This window comes from Caenorhabditis briggsae, assembly GCF_000004555.2.
Source record: "Caenorhabditis briggsae complete genome, chrI, whole genome shotgun sequence".
NCBI lineage: Eukaryota > Metazoa > Nematoda > Chromadorea > Rhabditida > Rhabditidae > Caenorhabditis > Caenorhabditis briggsae.
In genome coordinates this window covers 8,699,583-8,720,524 of record NC_013489.2, presented here as the reverse complement: position 1 = coordinate 8,720,524, position 20,942 = coordinate 8,699,583, and the positions used below count along the sequence as shown (strand labels likewise).

The window sequence follows — 20,942 nt, the reverse complement described above, 5'->3', positions numbered from 1 at the left end:
CGAATGAGTATTGCCAAAGTAAGAGCAGCTTGAACTTTGGGCAGTATTGACTTGTCATAGAATGAGTTTGAATTCCATGACTACAACCAAACCATTTGGATGACGGCTTCCGTAACTTCTGATCAGAAGAGGGGTTCGACTTTTAGACGGATATTTATCAGGTTCTGGTCGGAATTTGTTCAAAAACGGCCCAATCGCGGTCCATGGTCACATTTCGGTTGAAAGATGAAAGTTGAAATACGACTAGGTCGGAAATTTGTCAAAAGTTTGTAAGAGTTTGGTCGGCTTTAGTAGCGGTATTATCCGGAACCTGACCAACCTTCGACCAGAAGTTGCCGGTGACGTCCGAGCAGATGTGATTGGAGAAACTTTGAACAGGTCGAGGTAGTTTAAAAATGAACAACTGAACGCGGAAAAAGCCCTTTTTGTTTTAAAAGTTGATACTTTTAGTTGCTGGGTTTTCTCACAAGATGTACATCCACTCTGCAAAATGGTGTGTTATTTAAAGCATTCATTAGAAGTTTCGACAATAACTTAGAAAGTACAAACATTTTGGGGTCATTGAGGTACACTACAAACCTTTATAGGAGTATAAAATACCTGAAAAACTCAATTTTTGTCCTCCCGAATTGTGGGTTTTGTACCCCGTTGTACACCCGAATGGTTGTACCCTCCAAATTATTTGCCAGAAGCTTCCCAAGATTCAGATAGGCCTGATTTTTTATTTGAACTGGAATACTATAACTTACAGTTTTGCACGAAATATAAAGAATAAGGTTATTTGGTCTTTGGACGGATATTTATCAGGTTCTGGTCGGAACTTGCCCAAAAACGACTGTATAGCGGACCATGATCAGAGTTTGGTCATAATTTAAAAATTGAAATACTACATCGCGAGGTCGGAAGTTTTTAATGAGTTTGTCAGAGTTTGATCGGATTTATTGAAGGCCTTGTCCGGAACCTGACCAACCTCCGACCAGAAGTTGGCGGCGATGCCTCAGTTTACGAAAGCTTAGTATAACACTGATACATTGTAGTGTTCTAAAATTTCTACCGTACACATGCAAAGTAGTAGCGGCAAGACCCATCCATAGCCACATCAAAAAAGATTCTAAGATGGAATACTCGGAAATACCGAAAATCTTTGAAAAAGGCGAAAATTTTATGAAGCGCTTGCCAGACATCCAAAACAAAATTTGAAATTCTCTCATTATATAACATAAAAACCCATAAAAAACCAAGACACAGTATTCCAGAGACAGGTCTGATCGATGGCTATCTTTTCAACATATTCCGTGTGTTCCAAACTACATTCAAAACCAGCTCAAATGTCGTCTTTAGGTTGGCATATGTGAATTAAACAAAACACGTTCTTTCTTTACAGAAAATTATCAGATTGAAAAATGCCGCGGTACACATGAGAGGGGAGGAGAAAAGGAAATGGATCAGGAGTTCGATAGGCAGAGAAAGAAGAAGCTTCAAAAAAGGGTTTATTCTGTTGAACTGTTTCTTTTCGTTTTCTTTCATTTTTCTGGTTTTCGGTTATGTTCTTAGAAACATTGAAAGTTTTGAAAAATGTATTAATTCGAAGGTACTGCACTATTATTGTATCCCTAATTGTTTTATTTTTCGTGATATCTCTCTGTTCTCAAATGGAAATTTATGAAAGCATAGAAGAAGTTGGTTGGAATGAAATCTGAAAAATAGATTCCTAAAGTTTACAGAAAGTCGAGCTGACCGATCAGTTTTCATTATCACGAAATGCGAAAAGCAAAAAATTAGATATCACTGTTTTGATAATTGTTAACGATGCTGAAAGTGCTGAAAAAGAATACGACACATCTCTTAATTCAATTCGATGTTATTGTGAAAACCAAAAATATCGGCTTGAAATTGTCGAAGATACCGATTTCAGACATTTCTGTCAACAAGAGAATGTGAGCTGGAACTTTAATTTGAAGATGTTTTCTATTTTATATATTTCAGAGCATATTCCGTCGACATTGTATAGTTGCTCACCTTCTACGAGAAAGTGAATATGTATTCCTTTTGGAACCTGGAATGGCTGTTGTCAATGATGATATGTGAGATTTATTCATTACTTTTCGAGAAAAATATACATTTTCCAGACGGCTGGAAGAATTCATTGATGACAGATATGATATGACTATGTATGATAAATTTACAAGCTGGGAAATTGATACAAGTGAGTATTAAGTTTTAAGAGAATTGTTTAAATAAGCAAATTGACATTGATTCTCTAAATTGATATTTTTGATTTAAATGTCTTCAGATTTCCAAAAGTTTCAATTTTTCAAAAATACGTTAATCAAAAGATGTCCGAAAACTCTTTTGTGAAGAAAGCGTGTACCGTTAAACCTTCAATAGAAATACCCCCACATTGTCAAGTTTGAGCTAATTTACCTTGGCTCACATGCAAGATATCAAAAATGTGTCAACAGACAAAACATTTCTGAAATCATGGTAAAAATTTTATCAGCTAACAACTTTCTTATATCAGTGACAGTATCCGAGAAAAACTGACTCAAAGCTTAAAGTCAGAGGATGCAGGTTTAACGATAAATTTATTTTAAAATTTTCAATTGTTCTGCCATGTTTATACTTTTCAATTGTGCTAATTCTCTCAATATTTCAGGTTCATATGTTGTTAAGAATACTGTCTGGTCTCGTGATTTTCTGATGAAACTCGCAGAATTTGAGACGAAAATTCCATCTTCGAGCAATGATAACACTGCTCTTCATGTAAAAGCTCTGCATCCAGTGGGATAATATTTTAAGATTTTCCAGATCCTTCTTCAAAAAACCTTCTATCCACAGTTTACCGAAGATGCAGGAAACTGCATGAAAATTTTGGAAAACTTAGAGTTTTCTACTGGAAACCAACAAATTATGTTAACTTTTGAAGCGTGCATTCGATCTGTTATTGGAGAAAACCATGAATTCAAAAATAATTTAAGAATTATCAAAAAAGTGAGTCGAATAGGATTATCTCCAGTTAATGACATTTGTTTCAGGGAACGGCATGGACCAGAGAAATCTGGTTGACTGACTCAAAATGGAATCAGAATCGAGATTTTATACTAAACGGATTGAAGAACTCTCATCAGACAACATTTGCACATGGCGTGTTGTCTGATATGTAAGATTTTGTATTCTTATGATTCTGACAATTTGAAAAATTTAAAGCTTGCTCGGACGACAAACATGGAGGTCTCCTTTTATGAAGACACCAAGCCAAGAAAAATGTGATTTCTCCAAATGGGAATATGACCAATCATTGATTGTTTCCAAGTTTGAAATAGATGAATATCTGATGGAGAAGTTCGAAGAGGTTGAAAAGATGAGATGGCAAAGTTTAGCGGCAGTTGGAAATTATATGAGCAAAGTATAATTGTCTTGATTGTTTAGGTTTCATTTCATTTGTACAGATAATAACATTTCTCAGGAACGTTTTCAAATATTTTTTTTGAGATTTGAAAATAATATAACCTGAAACAAGACATCCTTCATTCAAAAATGTTTCGTAACACACCTAGAATATCATTGACCATGTTTTAAAGAAAGGCGCATGATTACCCATACGAAATTTTGTATTAGTATAAAATTGGATTCTGTGATCCTGAGATTCTGAGTTTTGAAATTCTAAAATGTTGAAATCTCGAAGCTTTGATATTCTGAGATTCTGAGATTCTATTTGGAAATTCTAGGATTCTGAGATTTTTGGGTTTTTCAAAAAATTTGGAAAAATCTGAAGTTCTGAAATTCTGCAATTCAAAAAATAGTAAAGTACAATGATTTTCAAAGCGTTTTCCTCGTGCATCGATAAAAAAAAACAAAACTCAAAAAATTGATAAAATATGAATTTATTCGTGAACTGATACAGTTTGGTTTTTGAGACTCCAGGCATCACTCTCTCACCCAATTCTTTAATTTATCAGTCATAATGTTAACGTTCATAATATGCTGAACCATAAGTAGGGCTTTATACTTTGGATAGATCCGTATTGAACGAATAGTTGATTGTGATAGAGGTGGAAAGCATCCATGCCTTGTTCAGATACTCCCCCCCCCCCCCCACGTTTTGTTATTTTCCAGGAAAGGGGCCAAGTGAGCCAAATATATGTGCAGTCTAGGGAGAACACTGGGATTTAAATGTTGCATCTTCAGGTTGATTTTGAGCGATTCCATATTTTTTTTCTTCATCTCGATGTCGTCTTTTGTTTTGACCGCATTGTTACTAGAAGACATCCCTTCACATAAATCTATCATCGCCCGTCTCATTCCAGAAACATCCACAGTACATAGGAAGATGTCTAACAATTTATCGACATTCTCTGGTTTCAGAAGGCTCTTTGGCTGGAATTAAAACAGTTTTAAAATATAACGTATGTTTGATTTGGTAGGAACCTGATTTCCCGTTAGCTGCTGGTAATGGGCTCTTGGGTCACACCCAATCGATGAGAGTGCGTATTCCTACTTGAGGGAGCATTTTTTCTGTTGCTTTTTTTTGTTGCTTTTTTCCCCGTGATATTAGTTCACGGGAAGAAATTTTCATCACTTGGAAAGAAATTGCAGAAAAAATTTTTCACGTGGATCCACAATACGATTTCGAATGGAAAAATAGTTTCAAATGTATTCCCCTCCCCCCACACGAATTGTTCTCCTTTTGATGAGGACTTTTTATTTGATTTATTGAAAACATGACAGATAATACACAGTATTACAACAACACAAAGAGCAGATATCTTCTCAAAAACAAAAACCACGTCACCCAGAAGTCTGATTAGTCGGGCTAATTTAACCCTTTCAAAAACTTCCGGAAAAATGTGATGACTAAATTGGCGAACACTTTGTACCTTAGCCACCGTGAAGTCATTTTAGCTCTTAAAAGTACTTTCAGCAAATAAAAAATAGGCTTAACCCTTGAAAATAGGCCTAGCATCCTAAATATGCCGATTAAAATACAGGCTTAGGAAAAAAACCTCAAAAAATATTAAGTGGGCTAATAAGAAACCGAGCTGAAAAATCTAGCTAAAAAGTTAAAAATTAGCCTAAAAATCTTAATTTTTGCTTCAATTTTACCACATTTCCAGTCTAAAAACTCAAATTCTTCAAAATTCACAAAATCTCAAAGCCAAAAACCGAAAAATAGCACATGTTTCGTTTTTTGGGTGAAAAAAATTAAATATCTGCCGTATTGGCTGGAACGGCGTCGAAGCTTCTACTTCTGTCAGCTTTTGTCTTTTTCGATGACGGTTCAAGTAGGGGAGGAGAAGACGCTGTAGAATCTCGGTTAGCAAACTGAAATGATTTATCGAAATTTTAAGCTTCCACTAATTTTTGTACTATAACTGACAGAAGTTATCGGCTGGAAATTTTCTCGAAATCAGCGAATTTGACACTTCCGACTGAAATCTAAAGTTTTTCTCAGATTTTTTTTTCAAATCTACCCCCGTTCCAGTTTTTCTTCCTTCCTCTTTTTCAGTCGTTTCTTGGACGTACCAGAAAATTGAGAATTTCCTGGCTCTCTGAAAAAATTGGATTTGAAATGCGGACTTTCTGAACGCTTCTTACCTTTTGAAAGTACAGTAGCAGTGCTACCTCCTGAATAAACCAAAATTTCGACTTCTAGCTTCCGACATTTGTCTCCTGGCCATTTTTCCTATTTTTCTGCAAATAAAAAGCAAAATACTGGCTGAGACAGTATTCTAGTATTCTTTTGTAGGTTAAATAATGATTTACGGACAAAATTTGCGAAGGAAACTGAAAAAAAACGATGAAAAATAACCAAAATAGGTGAAAGAACTTCGAAAAAGGAAAAACAAGAGATTTTTCGCGACTGGTCAATTGTAGACCTTTTATAGGGTCAGTTAGTAAGATACGCAATGTGCTCGTGAATGTTCAATTGTAGAAGCACTAGTTTGCGGTAGGTGAGTAATTGGGTCGTTTATAGCTCTTCATCTGTAATTGGTCAATCACGAATCACCTGTGTAGCGTCTGACTTCCCAAAGCTGCCATTTGCACCGATGCGTCGGTGCAAATGGTCATTGCTTCTTCATTAACTTCCATGAAAGTTCACGTCGAAAAATAATTTAGATCACGGTTACCCAAAAGCCAGCTCATATTCTACAATCCACGATTCTTCTAACAGAGCTGTTAGTTTCAAAAAAGTGAGAGTCAGTATTCAAAATATAAGGTCAAGGAAAATCCACTGAGAACAGTAATGAAATATTTAAAAGAAGAGTCGAATCTTGACGATTATTACAGGAACATGCCTCCTCGCACTAGAAATACCAGAAAAAAAGCTGTCGAATTAGCTCCAACTATGAAACGGATGATGGAAGTGAAGAACTCCGAATTGGTATTTTTTCAAGTGTACTTTTCATAGTAATAGACTTATCACAGATTTTCAATAACGATGAGATTCCATATTCTAGTGACACACTCAACATTTTCTCTGAGTTTTACGAGGCGGTTGACAAAATTGCGGACAACGTTACCGCTAAGTACAAGCCGATGTTTGACGTCAAAGAAGTACTTCAGAAGTATCTCAAGGTGAGATTGGAACTTACTGGTAACAGTTCGGAAATCTTTTTTTTTCAGGATATTCCCAGAGATTTCGTACCCAATCTAGAAACGAAGGAAGAGATAAAGAACGAAACGATGGATCTCCTTGAAACTGAAGTGGAATCTCTTGAAGACATGGAAATTGGTGTTGCTTCAAATAGAACTGAAGATTGGCGTGGTATCAGAAGTCAAACGTTGACATCTTCTGAAGATGATCTCGACAACCCTTCGATTTCTGACGCAATTACTACGCAGTTAGAAGAAATGTCAATTGTGGAGGATTTGGAGTTGAATATCCCACTTCTTACGAGCACTCCAATCAAGACAGAGTTGTCTTTGAAGATTGATGACGAGCAGTTGACGACCGATGGAATTAAGATCAATTCGGAGCAAATAAAAGATGTGAACGATTTGGAAACCACTGGTTCTGTTGTTGAAATTGTGGAGAAAAAGGAGGTTGAGGAAAGTAAGCCTAGAACCCTCACAACCACAGACAAAGGACAAAAAGAAGGAAGCACAGTTCTGAAATCTTCCAAGCTGTCTTCACCAATTCCGAAGGCGTCATCTACAGTATCACCTCACCAATATTCCAACCGGAACAACTTACATACGCCAAGAACCACCGACATCCGCCTCAGAACTCCTAAGGTGGACCCAACCAAACTACACACTACAAAGAAGGAGAATCGTGGTTCGGATAGTCATGATAGCAAAATGGCACATGCTAATGAACTTCGTTCGAAACTGTTGCTACTGAAAAAGGAGAAAATTCGCGAGGACAACGAAAGAAAGGCATCGGAAGTTTTGGAGAGGAAAAAGGCTCTGGAAGAGCAGAAAATGAAGCAAAAGTCGTCTTCTCGACATGGTGCATCGTTAAAAAGAACTGAGACATTGGCTGGAGGACAAGGCCCAAACAAGAAAACTCGTGTTCATTTGTTTCCAAAAGAAGATAAAGCCTCGGTGCTTGATACCTCAGATGTCGTTGTATTGGTGAGTGAATCTTGCACCTGAGAAAAAAAATTTGAACATTGTAACAAATTTCAGACACACTCTGTCAAGAAACAAGAAATTGGATTCACCACAAACTCGAATAAAATGACTTCTCATCGTGGTGTCTGCCGGGAGAATACAACATCTGACTACGGTTTAGACGACTTGAACAGCGACGAAGACACTGACGATGAGAATAATCCACGAAATGAGATTCCAATGTGGGCAGAATTCAGTTTTGTGAAGCGTAGTGTTCGTGAACACATTGAGAATCCTCCATTCGATCTGGATGAGTTCTTTGGGAAAATCGAAAAGGTTTACAGTTGCTATGAAGTTAAAAAATTTTGTTTATTCAGCCGAACCTCCAGGAAATATTTGGCAAAATCATCAAAGCAAAGCTCGAGGATCTTCTGCGCGCTGGAATTGAGGATCGTCAAAATGAACAGAACACTGAATAAACTCGTTGAATTATAAATTATTTTTTAATTGTGAATGAATTCAAAGGGGAATTTGACCAAAAATTTTCTGAGATTTTGAGATTCTGAGATTCTGAGATTTTGAGATTCTGAGATTCTGAGAGTCTGAGATTCTGAGGTTCTGAGATTCTAAGATTCTGAGATTCTAAGATTCTGAGATTCTAAGATTCTGAGATTCTGAAATTCTGAAATTCTGAAATTCTGAGTTTCTGAGATTCTGAGATTCTGGAATTCGGAAATTATGAAATTCTGAGAGTCTGAGATTCTGAGGTTCTGAGGTTCTGAGATTCTAAGATTCTGAGATTTTGAGATTCTGAGATTCTGAGATTCTGAGAGTCTGAGATTCTGAGGTTCTGAGATTCTAAGATTCTGAGATTCTAAGATTCTGAGATTCTGCTGAGATTCTGAGATTCTGATATTCTGAGATTCTGAGATTCTGAAATTCTGAAATTCTGAAATTCTGAAATTCTGAGTTTCTGAGATTCTGAGATTCTGAGATTCTGGAATTCGGAAATTATGAAATTCTGAGATTCTGAGATTGTTCAATTTCAAAAAATAAGGAAACTGAATACTTAATTCAAAAAAAATGAACATCTAAAAAAAAGAAAGTGGTACAAAGGTTGAGGACTCGGAAAATGAGAACTGCTACAAATAAGAATTTGTACGGATAAGAACTCTTAAAATATAGGCCAAAACATGAATTTTTTGGAAAATCTTGAAGTATTGTGAAGAACGAGACCATTTCGAAATTATTTTTCTTTAAAAGATGGATCCTGAGCCGAAAATAAGAGCCGGTAAACTGTTCTCATTTGTAGCAGTTCTCACGTCAAAAGTTCTTAAATTTTGTACCACGAAAAAGAAATTCCAGAATGTTCTAAAATATATTCTGATAGTGAGATCCTGAAATTTCGATATTCTGTAATTTTGAGATTCTGGATTCTAAAATCCTGAGAATCTGAATTTTTTTTAAATTTATCGTTCGGTTTTCGTCTTGACACTTCTCATTCTTTCCTCCCATCGGAACATCTCCTTCATTTTAACGACTACTTTCTTTAAAATCGTACTCAACTTTGAAATTGTCATCTTTCCTAAAAGCGGGATGTCCCTCGTGTTCACCATGACAATAGTCCGTCCACAATACATTTTCCCCTCAAAGTGCACATTAATGTTTCATCCTCATGGTGACTCCGCTTTGTCGTCAAGGTACCACCACTCGGCTCGGAGGCTCCTTTCTTTTTCTAGCACTTTACATTTTGTTATTTTGGCTGAGAAGCCAACTAAAGCGGGAGTAGGAGTACGATGCCGCAGTACAAAGGAAGTGTGAGTTAGGCTTTTTCATTTCTTAGTATCTTAATCAGAATAATTTGAGAGAGAAGTTATATCAATTCATGTTGGTCAAGCTGGTGTCCAGATTGGAAACGCCTGTTGGGAGCTATTCTGTCTGGAACATGGAATTCAACCAGACGGATATCACGTTGAAGATGATTCTTACGATGAAGAAACTGAAACGATCAACACTTTCTTCGCTGAAACAGCTGGAGGAAAACATGTTCCACGCTGCCTTTTTGTCGATTTGGAGCCAACTGTCGTAGGTGAGTTAGCGAGAATTGGCACAGATGAAAAATTATTTTTTATGTTCTTCTAGATGAGGTGCGAACCGGAACCTACCGTAGTCTCTTTCATCCGGAGCAACTACTTTCCGGAAAAGAAGACGCAGCTAATTGCTATGCAAGAGGAAGATATACGATTGGAAGAGAGATGATTGATGTATAAAAATAGAAAACGCGAAATGTTTGATTTTTGACTTTTGATTTTAGGTGGTTATGGATCGTGTGAAACGACTTGCTGAGAACTGTAACGGACTTCAAGGTTTTGTGATATTCCACTCTTTTGGAGGAGGAACTGGCTCAGGATTTCTATCGCTTTTAATGGAAAGACTCTCAACTGAATACGGAAAGAAACCAAAACTCGAGTTTGCCATCTATCCAGCACCACAAGTATCCACTTCAATGGTTGAACCCTACAATTCGATTTTGATGACTCATACGACACTGGAACATTCTGATTGCACTTTTATGGTTGACAACGAGGCAATTTATGATATCTGCAGAAGAAATCTGGACTTAGCCAGGTAACATAAGCACATCCTTTATTCAAAAAACATTCAAACATCTATGTTATACTTATTTATCTTTCCTCTTCGTACATTGTAGTGTTAGATGGTCATTTGGGAGCCGGCGTTGCTGAAGAGAGATTTTTAAACGGCAATTAGATACTGCAACTTACTCTGGAATCTCAACAGCGGTGCGAACATCTTGGGAGGATCTGCTGAAAATGTATTTTCCGTTAAAATCAAGTCATTTCAATTTCCCAGACCTCATGTCAGTCAGAATTTCAACGGCAGTAAGAACATCTTTCGATGAACGAATCGATTCAATTTCCTGGGCAGTGATAGTTGAATGATTACTCGAAGAAGGAGTTGCAATGCTACGAGCAGTCAAAACTCCAATTGTTGGAGGTTGAATCTCGACAGCGGTGAGCACATCCTTCGATTCTTGATGATCCGTATTGGAAGTGGAACGAGCAGTGCGAGTTGAGAGGAGGTTGGGCTCCAAGATTTGGGCAGTGAGAACTCCTGAAACAATTTCTAAAGGGTTGATATACTTTGTTGTTTTGATTACCAGGGCTCGTCGCAGTCAAGTCTTTCGCCGATCTAACGCTCAAAAGATTAGGCTCTGGGGATTGAGCGGTAAGGATTCCATCATTTTTAGTGAAGATTCCTGGACTACGAGCCGAGTAGACACTCAATAAATTTGGTTCAAGCGAGTTGGCTGTACGAGTGCTCAAAAGATTTGGTTCGACGCTTTGAGCAGTACGAGTGGATTCAGTGGAACGAGCAGTGCGAGTTGAGAGGAGGTTGGGCTCCAAGACTTGGGCAGTGAGAACTCCTGAAACAATTTCTAAAGGGTTGATATACTTAGTTGTTTTGATTACCAGGGCTCATCGCAGTCAAGTCTTTCGCCGATCTAACGCTCAAAAGATTAGGCTCTGGGGATTGAGCGGTAAGGATTCCATCATTTTTAGTGAAGATTCCTGGACTACGAGCCGAGTAGACACTCAATAAATTTGGTTCAAGCGAGTTGGCTGTACGAGTGCTCAAAAGATTTGGTTCGACGCTTTGAGCAGTACGAGTGGATTCAGTGGAACGGGCGGTGCCAAGAGCCAATTCGGAGACTGATTCACGGGCGGTACGCAGTTGATTCATTTCCGCATCAGACAGTTTATTGTTCTTGGCAAATTCACGTTCAAGACGTTGACATGTTTCAGGTCCAAGAAGAGTGACAAGTTGACCGAAAGTGAATTTCACTTTGGTAATATCGATGCCCTCTTGTTTGGGACCGCTCTGAAATACGGATTCAAAAATGAGGAGTCTAGTTTTAAACGTACAGCGTTCCCCTCATTCAAATTGGGATTCGAAGTACTTCCCTCCACAGCAGTACGTGCATCAGCATCTCCATGAGTCGTGAAATACACTTTTCCATTAATAATCTGAGGGACCACAATGGCATTGTCCAATGACTCAATGCGGGAACTAAATATGGACCGATTCTATAACTTTTATAGTCTTTAAAATTACCGGATTTCCTTGGCATTGACTGGAGTTCCAGTAAGGAATGGGCGGTTTGGAGCATCACGAGAGTAGACCTGATCCTTGTTCGCCTGATTCTGAAGATCACGGAGAATGTATTCAGAATCAATCTTCTGAACAATCTTTGCATTGTCTTTTGATGTATTCTTGTTCAAATCGGCAAGCACGTACTGCGAACTATTTGGTTTGAGTTGCTCTGAAATGTTTTATTTTTTGTCTGGCAGTTCCCATATTTTAAACCTCCAAGAGCCTCGCCATATTGATCACACAAGTACTTGCTGCGTTCGTTCGAATTCATACTAAATTTGAGATGTCTGTTTTCGGATGACCGGCTTGTATTTTCAGTATGGAGGTTGAAAACTGAAGTACCTTGCTGGGATTTTTTTCCGGTTGTTGATTTCTTTTCGTATTGCCACACGATCCAGTTGTTCTACGTAAGAAATCTGGATCACGTATCCATTAGGAATGAAACGTTCGACATAAGCGAACTTGATTGAGTACTATTATGCTGGTATCCAAAAATCAGAACTGTGGAAGAGAAAATCAAAAAAAAAAGGATTTAGAAACATTTTATTTTCTTAATTAACTGGTTGTTCCCAAGACAAAAGTTGTCGAAAAGTAATATCGAAAAAAATTGAAAATTTCTGGTTACGATGGTTTTCGTTACTCGACTGCGGCTGTCGTCTTTTGGGCGAAGGTTGGCCCCTTTTTGGGCGCTGTTTGGCCAGATTACGCTTGAGATTTTCCCAGAAGGTGCCCAAACGCCGCTCAAAAGCTGGCAAAACTTCGCCCAGCTTTCGCCTAAAACCTTCCGCCTTTGCCTTGGGTTGGCCTTAATTTGTTTTTTTCTTTCTTGGAAGACTAGTTCAATGAGGCCAACGGTCCCTAGTGGACCGTTGGCCTCGCCCACAAGATTTTCTCTCCCCCAGCTCCGATTTTTTTGTACCAGAACGAAACCTTCGAAATTCGAAAAAACAGGAAATCGTTGAAACATCTTTTTCAGACCAACCTACACAAACTTGAATCGCCTGGTTGCTCAAATCATCAGCTCGATCACAGCATCCCTTCGTTTTGAAGGAGCTCTTAATGTGGATCTCACCGAATTCCAGACGAATCTTGTGAGCTGGAAACTTACAAAACGATTCCATCATTTTTCAGTTGTTTTTTTTTTACTATTTTCAGAAGTCTGGAGTTCGGCTGTCGAGTTTCCGATCACTTTGAACGTTTTGGAGAATGTAAAACAGACCTAGGTTAAAAACTTTGAATTCGCAAAATGTTTTGAAAATCTTGCTTTTCAGCTATTCGCCGATTTCAGAAAGACTCTTCTTTTTTCATGTGTATAGTACGAAAATCTGACCAATAGGGGATATTTTTCCGAAATCGGCTGATACCTGAAAAACTAGGACTTCTCAAAAAAAATTCTGTAAATGCAAAGTTTTCAATCTAATAGTAAGTCTGTTTTGCATTCTCCAAAACTTTCAAAGTGATCGGAAACTTGGCAGTCGAACTGCAGTCTCCTGAGAATAGCCAAAATAGCCGAAAATCAACTGAAAAATCCGTGTTTGTATATCTTATTGGCTGTACATTCCAGGTTCCATACCCACGTATTCATTTCCCACTTGTCACTTATGCTCCATTGGTATCTGCTGAGCGTGCATCTCATGAACAGAATACAGTGGCAGATATGACTCATGCATGTTTCGAACCTGGATATCAAATGGTAAAATGTGATCCAAGGCGTGGAAAGTACATGGCTGTCTGTCTGCTATACCGAGGAGACGTCGTTCCAAAAGACATCAATTCCGCAATCGCATCAGTTAAAACAAAACGGACGGTGCAATTCGTTGAATGGTATGATGTGATGATCATCCTTGCATAAATATGATGTTTCAGGTGTCCAACTGGTTTTAAAGTTGGAATCAATTATCAACCGCCGACTGTGGTTCCTGGTGGAGATTTGGGAAAACAAACAAGAAGTGTTTGCATGATAAGGTTGACTTTTGGTTTCATATGTCTCTGAACTTTGCTTTTGTTTTACAGTAATACAACTGCGATTGCCGAAGCATGGGCTCGATTGGATCATAAATTTGATTTGATGTATTCGAAACGTGCATTTGTGCACTGGTATGTCGGAGAAGGTGAATTCTTTATCGAAGGAATTTAGGTCTCTTATTTTGAGAATTCAGGTATGGAAGAAGGTGAATTTTCTGAAGCTCGAGAAGACATGGCTGCTCTTGAAAAAGACTACGAAGAAATCGGCGAGGATGAGCTTCCAGATGACATTGATGATCAGTCCTATCGGGGAAGAAGTGCTGCTTCAAGATATTAAGACAACTTTTTGTATACGGAATCTATTTTTTAAAATCTTCATTTATTCAAAGTGTTAGTAAGAGAAAATACGCTCTACTGTTAATCAAGCATGCTGTTGATAGAGCGCATTCGCAATCAAAGAAGAAATATACAAAAAAACCGACTACAATCATCAGCATAAAAACCCGCAGAAATATATATTTTAAGTACAACACATACAGTATCTAAAGTTTTTTAAATCAAATAAATATTTTTTAATTAAATAGTTTTTCTTTTTTCACTGGGAGTTTCTTCTCTCTGGCAAATATGAACTTCTGGTTGAGCCACTTTGGAATGTTGACTGTTCTGACTGAAACAAATTCAAATTATTTAAATATTGAAAGATCTGATATGATTTGTTTCTCACCTGGTAATTTGGCTTTTTCGGATAGATGAACATGAACTGCCTCGATGGACTTTCAGATTCCTCGACTGGATTTGTATGAACTCTGAAATTGTTTTTGTCTGGAACCCGGTAAATTTAAAACATTGAAATACCTGCGAATCGGTGGTTTAGTGTATGCCGATGGTGTTGGTGGAAGGGAACTATTGGGCAATGACTTCACAACACGAATAGTTGTTCTTTTTGGTGCAATCCCTGTTTCCACGTCTTCCGTTTTATCAGTCCTCCTACCCAAACATTTTTGGAAGGGTTGACGAATTCGGGTAGAGTACTGTAACCAAATACGTCTCCTTAACTTTTTGAGGGGGATATTTTTGGAAACATAATTTTTATAATACAGTATCGTTCAATTAGATATACAAACCCGTGTTTTGATTTTTTGTAGTTTCGATCACTTTGAAAAAATTTGGAGGATGTGAAATTTGATGAAAATGTCTAGTTTTCAGCTATTTGCCGATTTCAAAATGGTCGAAACACATGAATGTTGTTATACTAAACGTTAAAAAAAACTCTCTTCTTTTTTTGGCTTTAAAATATCAACACTTCTCAAAAAACAAAAAACTTTCCCAGTATTTCTAGATCTTTGAATATGCAGACATCTTTTCAGGTCTTTTTGGCCATACTTCTCACCAGGTTCTAACTTCTCAACTGATTCTTGATGAATCAAAAATATTGAATATACACTTCTGCTACGGTACCTTTTTCCAAATATTTTGAAAAATTGTTATGGGTTGCTCATCTTCCGTATTATTCTGGTACAATGAAATCGGAGTTGTGGAAGAGAAACGCCAGTGGCCGTGGTCGTGAAGGTTCCTCAACGACAACTACAGTGACCAAATCTTTATACTTATTTAATTCGTTTTATACTGCTTTTCCTAGAGTTTTTTTTTTGTTATTTTCCCAATACAAGTCGGAAAATAAAAATTTGAAAGTGAGGAAATTGTCTGGAAACGCACGAAAATCGAAATAATGAATCGGGAAAATAAAAATATTTTTAGGCTACGGTAGTTGTCGTTGGCGGACCTTCTGCCACGGCGTATCGCGTTTCTCTTCCACAGCTCCGTTTTTTTGTACCGGAATGATATTGGATTTATTTATGCGTGGTTTTGTACCAGAAGAAGACATCGAAAGGAGTCTGAATTCAACTTACCATAAATAAAAGAATCAAAGTGGCAACAGCCAGTGCGGCTAAAATAATTGCAACAAGCACAAAATCAATGATGCTTTCAGCCATTCTATAGATCGGTTATCGGCAAAAAGGGAAAGAGGAAAAGAGTTTTCTTTGTAAAACGTTTCGTTTTATACAGCACCGGTGCGAATTCAAATTTTCACACCGAAATGCGTCAATCGGTGAGAATAGGTGATGGTTTGCCTATTGAAATGAAATCAGTGTTTTTTCCGGAATATGGGAAAACGTGTTGAGAGAAAAAAATCGAGATGAACCTCTGTTTGTCTGTGCTAGGATTTGCATAAATTTGATAGAGTTTTGCCTCGCGGCGACCGTTTCATGGGTCAAATGATCCCGATCATTCCTGGGAATGACCGGAAAGAACGCCAAAGTAGTACGTCATCAATCAATATTTTCATTTTTTTCAAGTGAGAGAAAAGCAAGTGATCTTGTTATAATCCATGGAAAAGAAAAAAGTACAATTGAAATTTAGCATATGAGTAAGACTGTATACAAACACATACATGAAAAAAAGCTCGATTCACAGTTTTTACAATAGCGATTTAGAAAAAATAATCGGTTCTTCAAAATCGAGAATTGCACATCTACTTAGCCAAATAAATAGTCAAACCAATGATGAAAATGAGGATAATGAAGAAACAAAGAAGGAGAAGCTTCTTTTGGCGTGCTTTCTGATTGTAGTAGACAGCTTGCTGCACATTTTGAGCACCCTGTTCCACATAAATTTGAGCATGTTCAACGTTGGCCTCAATAGAATCCACCATGTCTCCTTGCTCATGAACGATGTTTGCCAGCTCCGCGAAAATCTGAAAAAATACAAGTTCGTATTGATATAAAAGATGAGGCTTACCGCATTCACATCTCCAATATCTCTCTCCAACTGTTGCAATGCATTCTGCCGTTCTTTGATATCAGCCAGATTTCCCTTTTGCTGAGCAGTCATCTGCATTTGTCCCTGTCTTCCCTGTTGCCCGTACATTTCACTTTCAGCCGCCGCTTGTGCATCCATTTCTGCTGCCACCATTCCAGCCTTTTCAGTTTGGGCTGCTCTACGTTGCGAAGCTTGAAGACGGTTGAGGACTCCAATGTATTCATTTTGAAGACGTTCTCGAACACCGCGAAGATTTTTCTGAAAATGGGTAGAACTCACAATCAACCCAGAAAAGAAGGATAGCATACGTCGGAATTGCTCATCACGACCAACTTCTTGAGTAGAGCATTTGTTTCTTTTGAAAGTTCTTGAGCATCGTGAGCCTTCTAAAATTCAGAAGTCAAAAGTCAAGTATGCAGCTGAAAACTAACCCGATTGAACAGTTCTCGCTCTCTTTGTCCAGCTGCACTGCTGTCGGATAGATTAGTGATGAATGATTCTAATTGGATTACTGTAAAAAATATTCTAACAATTCAGACCGAGAAAATATAAAAATCGAACCTTGCTGATTCAAATTTTGAATGTTGAGTTGAAGCTGACTAACTGTTTCGTTTCCTGCATCTCGATTGAAATCCATTCTGGCTTTAAGATAAGCCTCGAACTGAAATTTTCAGACTGTGAAGGAAATCAATAAATACTGGACTACGAAAGAACACACACACGCTCAATGTGGTCAGTAGAAAAACTTAGATACATAATAGGCTAGACAGCAAGCAAATACGCTCCACAGCAGAGAAAAAAGAAAAAAAACAGGGGTTCGTGATCAACCTTCTTTTCTGTGAATAGCGCATTCAAACTCGTGGAAAATAACTCAAAACGCTTATTCTGAATCAGAAAGATTGCATTAATATTTACAAGGCAAAAAAAAAGATTCAATAAAAATCTAGTTTAGAGAAGTTTGCCCTGTATAAACGATTGCTTGTGTAATAAGAGACTTGCTGATGTTTTGAATGACAAAATGAATGTATACAAAGTACGAGCAATCTATGGAGGCTGAATCATCAAAAAGAAATGACACTCATCCCACACATATTTAAATATTTTAGACCATCAAAATTCTCCGAAAACAGAAATACTCCTTACTTCCGAATCGAACGGCATTTAAGAACTACAACAAACAGCAACGAAATGGATCAGATTCATTTCAAGAGGTAACATAAAAGAGGACGATCAACGTGTGGCTAGAGAGCGAAGAGGATACATAGAAACAGACAAAAAAAACGTGTTTTCAGAGAACAACAAAACGGATAAAAGAAATTAAGATCAGAACAACGAGAAGCGACCAGAACTCTCGGAAAACGTGATTAAAAAGTTAAAAATAAGTGAAATTGTCAATTGAACGATTTGATAACATTAAATTAGAAGAAAAAAAAGTAAAAATAGCACAGAATTATTGAGTATCGCCTCTTCGAAGCATAATGAATACGAGATACAAGCATGGAAAGAAATAATTTGAAAATGCAATAGGGAATAGCACAGATAATTTATTCGAAATAATCAATCCATCTCGTTGTCCTTTTCATCGGCAGCATCGCTTATCTGACGTTCGATCAGAGCAGCCATGTCTTCAAACTCATCATCGTCATCTGAATCTGGAAGGTCTTCATCTTCTTCGTTGTCATCATCTTCCATGTTTGTTGGAGCGACATGACCCTTCTGTAAAAAACATGATTCAAAAATTTGTGTACTATCGTTCGCTTGTGATCTTTATCAAATTTTGAACCAGCATCGGACTGGGTTTTTTATCAGAATTATCAAGACCCCATTGTCGTTAATTTTTTTTTAAAGGTCGAAAAAATCAGTGAAATTTCAGAATGTTTTACTATTGTGAAAAAGCTTGCGGCCTGAAAATATTAGCCTAGATTTTTTAAAAATATGCTTTAAACTCCTCACCTCATCATCCACGTCATAAACTTCATCTTCATCGGTTTCAGGAACGATCCTTCCTTCTTTACGAGATCTGGATAGAAGAGCCTTGTATGACATTGGAGCCTCATCGTCTTCCTCTTCCGAATCCGACTCCTGTCATGGTTGAAATATTAATTTGTGATAATGAAAACAACATTCTTACCTCTTCCCCATCATCCATTTCTGGGCAATATTTTCTTTTCTGTCCCCTGTTGTCTTTTTCCTTCATTTCTTCCTTCTTCTCTTTTTCATCCGTTTTCTCTATCTTTCTTTCAATTTCTTCCTTTTTCTCCTCGCTTCCTTTTTCCTGTTTCATTTCATCCTCATCTTGACGTTCTGGCTCATCAGAATCATCATCATCTCCCTCACCTTCGTCTTCATCAGACAGAGCTTCGTCAACTTCATTATTCATATCCGCCAATGCAGCCTTTCCGATTGTATCCATATTAGACAGATCACTGACATACTTGGATCCAAGTGGACGTCCAACTGGTGGAGTACTTTCTTTCGTCAATTCGAACTGCTTCTCATCCGCTTTCATCCACTTTTCAACACAAGCATATACCCACTGCACAGTAACGACAAACTTCCCGAGACGATGAGCTTGATGGATTTTTCTGAAATTTTAGGTAAAATATGCATTTTGAGCAAAAACATACTGTGTTCCGTATCGAGCACCAACGACATGTGTGACTTCATCGGTAACCTCTGGAACGATGGTGGCTCCAAACTGCATGCACAGACGGTATATGTCGGTTCGTTCAAGCTTCTCACCAGTTGGAACAATTCCTGAGAACACGATAACACAACCATCGAGAACTTTATGTCGTTCATCCTTGATAACTTCCTAAAAATGCGCATTGTGAATATGACATTATTGATTTCATTTATTTTTCGTACCTTCACATCAAGCAATGGTTGCTCCGCATCTCTCAAATCGTGTTTCTCATAATACTTATCATGAATATTGGTCAGTACTCTTTCAATTTCTTCGAGAACTCGATCCTCATGAGCGTCGTCTTCAATTTGAACCGGCATTTGCTCTTTCGAATTTTTTGGTGCATTGATATCTCCAACTTCTTTGAAGAAACGATACGGCTTGATTTGAATTAGAGCTTCAGAATACTGCCAAACGTCAGCGCGATCATCAATAATGACAACAAGATTGTCACCACATGGAAAAAGTGCCTGAAACAGGATCTTAATTGATTATCTCGATTGATTTGTTACTTTTAAGTTTCTAGTCTTATGTTGAGCTGAGAACAATTCATCTCGGGAAAGAATTCGCTGACCAAAAAGACGAGCATCTGGATCTAGGATTTGAGCAATCCTATGAGCATACTGACGCTGTCCGTATGTCACAATATGCATCTCGTACATCGCTGACATTTTGTTCAAAAACTCGGTGGTATGTGGACGCAGCTTCGTGGTGTAGACACGCGAGTGCAGATTGTATTTGGTGATATCCTTGTGCTGGAAATTTAGGTTGTTGTCTTGTGGTTTCTACCCGATTGCGTCTACCTTCTCGGCGTCTACAGACATTGGTTTATCTGATGTGTGAATGATTGTTTGATCGAGATCAACGAGGAGAACTAACTTTCTGGTGGTGATCAAATTTGTCTCGTCTGCCGAACCAATTTCCTTGGCTAGCTGAAATTTAAAAGCATTGAGACACAACCTTCCTGATCTAGACTTACAGAATCCGACACAATCAACTCCGGAACGTGATGAATCATAGACACATTCGCGGTTGCTTGCTCTTTTCGTTGCCCAGCTCTTCCTCCTTTCTCGCGCAAATCTTTTCCACAATCTCCGCACATATCTTTGATCACAATATCATGACGACATTCAGCCATTACAGCAATCACTTGCCCCTAAAAAAGTGAAAATTATCAAAAGATTAAATTCAGCAAATTACGAAGAGAACTTTGCCAAACCGCATGGAGTTCTATGTTTCGAAAAGGGTATTCTGGAGCAGGGATTTTCAGAAATTTGAAAATTTCGAGTTTCAAATTTTCACAAATTTCGGAGTTTTCGGATTATTCCGGTTTTCAAAACTTGCGTCCCATCACAAAAAAGCGAAAAATTAAAAGACTTCGAAAAGCAAAAAATGTTAAAGTAATTCCGCTCGAGACCTGCAAGAGAACTCTTTGCGTGCGCCTATACCGTATTCAAAGAGAGAAAAAGAGACTCCACCGATTCCGAGGCGCGAAATGAGAAATAGCGGCAGAAGCAAAGATGTGAAAGCGACATCATCGTCGTCGTCGTCGCATCGTAGAGTTCGCGACGAAGGACGGCGCAAAGACAGAAACAGAGACGATGAGAAGAAGTATGATCGCGAATCAAATGATGATAGAGAATGGTACGTTTTCGGCAGTCTGCAGTTACCATTTGTATTTTTTCTAATAGTTAGAGTTTGATCTATTCACTAAAAATGCATTTTAAAACTCATTTTTCTT

At 37.9% G+C, this 20,942-nt stretch overlaps 7 protein-coding genes across 7 annotated transcripts in view; 3 read left to right on the top strand and 4 right to left on the bottom strand.

Moving 5' to 3' along the window:
• Positions 1-1,271: 1,271 nt before the first annotated feature.
• CBG12410 lies at positions 1,272-3,412 on the top strand (the record flags this gene model as incomplete). Its single annotated transcript, XM_045238955.1, has 9 exons — positions 1,272-1,341; positions 1,385-1,488; positions 1,725-1,937; positions 1,987-2,084; positions 2,130-2,206; positions 2,657-2,763; positions 2,809-2,991; positions 3,036-3,160; positions 3,208-3,412. The coding sequence occupies 9 exons, from the start codon at positions 1,272-1,274 to the stop codon at positions 3,410-3,412; spliced, it is 1,182 nt and encodes a 393-aa protein (XP_045094859.1).
• Positions 3,413-6,292: 2,880 nt separating this feature from the next.
• Positions 6,293-8,036, top strand: CBG12411 (the record flags this gene model as incomplete). Its single annotated transcript, XM_045238948.1, has 5 exons — positions 6,293-6,382; positions 6,427-6,576; positions 6,625-7,578; positions 7,633-7,893; positions 7,935-8,036. The coding sequence occupies 5 exons, from the start codon at positions 6,293-6,295 to the stop codon at positions 8,034-8,036; spliced, it is 1,557 nt and encodes a 518-aa protein (XP_045094860.1).
• A 1,387-nt stretch (positions 8,037-9,423) lies between these two features.
• Cbr-tba-6 lies at positions 9,424-14,032 on the top strand (the record flags this gene model as incomplete). Its single annotated transcript, XM_002639645.1, has 8 exons — positions 9,424-9,646; positions 9,700-9,821; positions 9,872-10,185; positions 12,707-12,821; positions 13,295-13,554; positions 13,597-13,695; positions 13,744-13,841; positions 13,890-14,032. Coding segments are annotated over 8 exons (1,374 nt in total), but the record flags the coding sequence as incomplete, so codon positions are not given.
• Positions 10,270-12,001, bottom strand: CBG12413 (the record flags this gene model as incomplete). The annotated part of the gene is made up of 8 exons (XM_045238942.1): positions 10,270-10,297; positions 10,341-10,382; positions 10,431-10,689; positions 10,736-11,002; positions 11,049-11,457; positions 11,502-11,646; positions 11,692-11,899; positions 11,944-12,001. The coding sequence occupies 8 exons, from the start codon at positions 11,999-12,001 to the stop codon at positions 10,270-10,272; spliced, it is 1,416 nt and encodes a 471-aa protein (XP_045094861.1).
• A 439-nt stretch (positions 14,033-14,471) lies between the features above and the next one.
• On the bottom strand, positions 14,472-15,689 carry CBG12414 (the record flags this gene model as incomplete). Its single annotated transcript, XM_045238931.1, has 2 exons — positions 14,472-14,726; positions 15,606-15,689. 2 exons carry the CDS (start codon positions 15,687-15,689, stop codon positions 14,472-14,474), a joined length of 339 nt encoding a protein of 112 aa, XP_045094862.1.
• A 539-nt stretch (positions 15,690-16,228) lies between these two features.
• Cbr-syx-7 lies at positions 16,229-17,152 on the bottom strand (the record flags this gene model as incomplete). Its single annotated transcript, XM_002639648.1, has 5 exons — positions 16,229-16,450; positions 16,495-16,773; positions 16,824-16,901; positions 16,947-17,026; positions 17,077-17,152. 5 exons carry the CDS (start codon positions 17,150-17,152, stop codon positions 16,229-16,231), a joined length of 735 nt encoding a protein of 244 aa, XP_002639694.1.
• Positions 17,153-18,072: 920 nt separating this feature from the next.
• The window catches only part of Cbr-fcp-1, a gene marked incomplete at both ends in the record, with an annotated part of 3,467 nt that continues 597 nt past the window's right edge, over positions 18,073-20,942 (bottom strand). Inside the window, 8 exons of the mRNA XM_045238921.1 lie at positions 18,073-18,231; positions 18,469-18,597; positions 18,647-19,100; positions 19,143-19,330; positions 19,384-19,671; positions 19,714-19,956; positions 20,005-20,133; positions 20,181-20,357. Coding sequence (XP_045094863.1) covers positions 18,073-18,231; positions 18,469-18,597; positions 18,647-19,100; positions 19,143-19,330; positions 19,384-19,671; positions 19,714-19,956; positions 20,005-20,133; positions 20,181-20,357 — 1,767 coding nt within the window. The remainder of the gene's footprint in view (positions 18,232-18,468; positions 18,598-18,646; positions 19,101-19,142; positions 19,331-19,383; positions 19,672-19,713; positions 19,957-20,004; positions 20,134-20,180; positions 20,358-20,942) is intronic.